The 2,924-nt window shown below is 55.0% G+C and overlaps 1 protein-coding gene across 1 annotated transcript; it reads right to left on the reverse strand.

Moving 5' to 3' along the window:
* Positions 1 to 492: 492 nt before the first annotated feature.
* Positions 493 to 2,716, reverse strand: LOC125556196 (cyclin-D4-1-like). Its single transcript, XM_048718978.1, has 5 exons — positions 2,263 to 2,716; positions 2,068 to 2,154; positions 1,662 to 1,965; positions 1,443 to 1,555; positions 493 to 1,200 (listed from the first exon to the last, which is right to left on the reverse strand). Exons 1-5 carry the CDS (start codon positions 2,551 to 2,553, stop codon positions 928 to 930), a joined length of 1,068 nt encoding a protein of 355 aa, XP_048574935.1. The 5' UTR covers positions 2,554 to 2,716; the 3' UTR covers positions 493 to 927.
* Positions 2,717 to 2,924: the final 208 nt, after the last annotated feature.

Genomic DNA, 2,924 nt, shown 5'->3' on the forward strand with positions numbered 1-2,924 from the left:
CGACCCCGGGATGCATACTCGACTACTCGTACACACACACTGGCCGAATAAGGACACGATTTTGTTCGCTCGATGGAACCCCAGGGGATCCTAAAAAAAAAAAGAAACCCCAGGGCAACCCCACCGGCGAGAGCTATGTGTCCCCCATACGGTCGTACCGATCTCCATTAGGAATCGTCTACAAGTGGCCATCAGGCCGACCCAATACTGTAGCAGAGTATTACTTTTTTTTCTGCTTTTCCAATGTCTGTCGTGCGGTTTTTCACTGCTGATTTTTTCTGTCTTTTTTCTCTTTCTTTTTTCTTTGGTTTTCACTAATTTTCTTTGTGTTTTTTTACTTTTCTTTTTGTTTCAACATATATCTATTTTTGGTACACACTTTATATTTCTCATATACATCAGGAACATTTTGCATACATCTTTAACCATTTTTAAATACATGATTATTATTTTTTCGAATGTATGCTGTGATGCCTACTTTTTTCATACATGTTGTACATTTTTTTGTATATATCTAAAACTTTTTTTTACATAATTTAACATTTTTAAATTCATGATTAATGTTTTTTAACCAAATACTTTTGTTGAACAAACAAAATCGAGCTAGGACAGTCGGTGCCTGCCACTAGCTCTGGAATTGGGCCGCTGTCTTTTTATTTTTGGGCGTCCCATCTCATCGCATCCACAGCTTTGTCTTCGCGCAAAACCTTTGCTCTTTTGGGAGCGACCACCATTGTCTGGCCCGTCTTTATTCATCCATCCATGGAGATCCTTGCTCTCTTGCTGCTGACCGGGGAACCATTTGACTTACCCACCGAGAGATGACGATGATGGGTGCGCACAGAAGAGACCTTTAATGAATATATCAAGATTTTTTTGGGGGGTAGACCGGTCGGGTTGTGGAGCATATCATCGTCCTAATCATCATCATCTGCTGATCTTCCTCCTCTTTCTGCTGACCGGGGAGCTGTCGAATCCAGAGCTCGCGGGCGGCGGCGACGATGCCATGGTGATCGTCGTCGTGCTGGCGCCATCGCTTGTGCAGCTGAGGTAGCCGGCGTCCAGGTCCAGCACCCCGGTCGGGCTCCGGGGAGCAGACATGGCGGGGGAGTAGGCACTGCGCAGGCCTGCAGTTTTAGGTGGTGGCACGGTGGCGCCGGTGGCCTGGATCATCGCTTCATGGCAACTCAGCACCCGCTCCTGCAGAAAGCAACAAGCCATTAAGTCGCCATGTTACATTACAGAGTGTAAATGCAGCTCACGCGTTCCCTGCAGGGTGTCTGGAGAAGTACGCGCGGCTACAAGAACAGGGGCGACTGCACTGACTTTTTTTCTGTATGCCTAGCGTACTGCTGCAGGTCCAAAAGGCCAAGAACCACGCCGCGACGCAGTAAATGAGACGTGGTGCCCGGACAAAAAAAAGCGTTGCGTGTGCGTCTCACCTTATCTACGTGGGTGCAGCAAGCCGCCTTATGGGCGGCGTGTTCTTCCCCGGCCACGGCGGCGGCCACCGTCGCGGCGATCTCCGAGGGCCGGAACTCCAGGCAGCTCGTCCCTGCGATGCCACAGCGTGAGATTTTTCACACAAAAATGGTCGATGCATCTCTGACAGATCGATGGTTCTGCGAAAAAAGGTGCTGCGTGCGTGCGTGCGTGCGCACCTCTGGATATGCAGAGGATGAGCTCCGTGGCGTCCCGGACGGCCTGCCTCGACGGCGCATTGCCGCCGCACAGCTGGTGGAGGAAGTAGTCGAGGTAGGAGAAGGGGGTGACGGCCTGCATCCGCCATTTGAGCGTGCTCAGGACCAGCAGCTCCATCCTCTGGATCGTCTTCGCCTCGAACACGTACCGCGCGTCCCCGGCCACCTGCAGGTCGATGGACTGAGGCACGGAAGTTTCGTCCATCTTGGCAGCAAGAGACAGGCACGCCACCGATAGCAGCTGCGTCATCCAAGCCTTGCCCTCCTGTAAACACGAGCGAGGCTCGCATGAATCAGCCGTGCAATGGCGTGGCGTGCATTAATGGCCGGACGGCCAGTTCTTGATAGGGTGGACGTATCTCCTTACCGGTATCTGGTAGAGCGAGAGGAAGCGGTCCATGTAGTTGAGGGCCAAGCAGGCTGTGATAGAGCCGAAGCCGTAGTACGTGTGAACCTGCGGGTACACCGATGGTTAACATCAAGCACTGGATCGACACGAACGGGAACGAATCAGAGGTAAGAGAGCGAGACAGGTCGCGTCGATTAAGGAAAGAGAGCGCACCTTCCATATCCAGTCGACGGCGTCCACCCGCACGCGGAGATCCACGCCCCCGGCGCGGAGCCTCTCCGCGTAGTCCTCCCTGGGCATGTGCTCCGCCTCCGTCGCCACCCAGCGGGCCACGCACTCCTCGGACGGCAGCGGGAACTCCACGGCCAGCTCGCCACCGCAGTACGGCGACGGGCTCGCCCTCGCTCCCGCTGCCGCCTCCTGCTCGTCGCCGAAGCCGAAGATGCTGCTGCTGTCCTCGGCGCAGAGCAGGATGGAGGCGGCCATCTCGTAGCTGGGAGCCATCGGTCTGCTGGCCGGCGCTTCCTTCCTGGTAAATGATAGTGCAACGATACACGGCCTGCTCCTCCTCCTCGACGGACCTCGTGCGGCTCGTGCTCCGCCTCTGGCCGGGAGCGGGTGAGGTGTGGAAGCGAAGGAGGGAGAGGAGGGGAGGGGCGGATGAGGGTAGGGGGGGACGGGTCTTTTGTACGTAGCGGCGTGCGGACAAGGGAGGGGTGTTTTGGGCAGGAGGCAAAGACGGGCAACGGAAGCGGGAAGTGGGGGCGCTGACTCGGGCAGCCAAATTTTCCACGGCGCTTTCGCTCGTTGAACCCCTTTTCTTTCCGAGTTTACTTTGAGGCGCCGTAATGCTTTTCTGGCCCTTTTTTATGATT

This window comes from Triticum urartu, chromosome 5 (assembly GCF_003073215.2).
Source record: "Triticum urartu cultivar G1812 chromosome 5, Tu2.1, whole genome shotgun sequence".
NCBI classification, from domain to species: domain Eukaryota; kingdom Viridiplantae; phylum Streptophyta; class Magnoliopsida; order Poales; family Poaceae; genus Triticum; species Triticum urartu.

Bases quoted from the DNA above. Each gene is read 5' to 3' on its own strand.
- LOC125556196 (XM_048718978.1), bottom strand. From the start codon at position 2,553: ATGGCTCCCAGCTACGAGATGGCCGCCTCCATCCTGCTCTGCGCCGAG. The intron at 2,155-2,262 runs GTGCGCTCTCTT...GTGTACCCGCAG, and splicing joins CCGTCGACTGGATATGGAAG to GTTCACACGTACTACGGCTT. The intron at 1,556-1,661 runs GTGCGCACGCAC...GTGGCATCGCAG, and splicing joins CATCCTCTGCATATCCAGAG to GGACGAGCTGCCTGGAGTTC.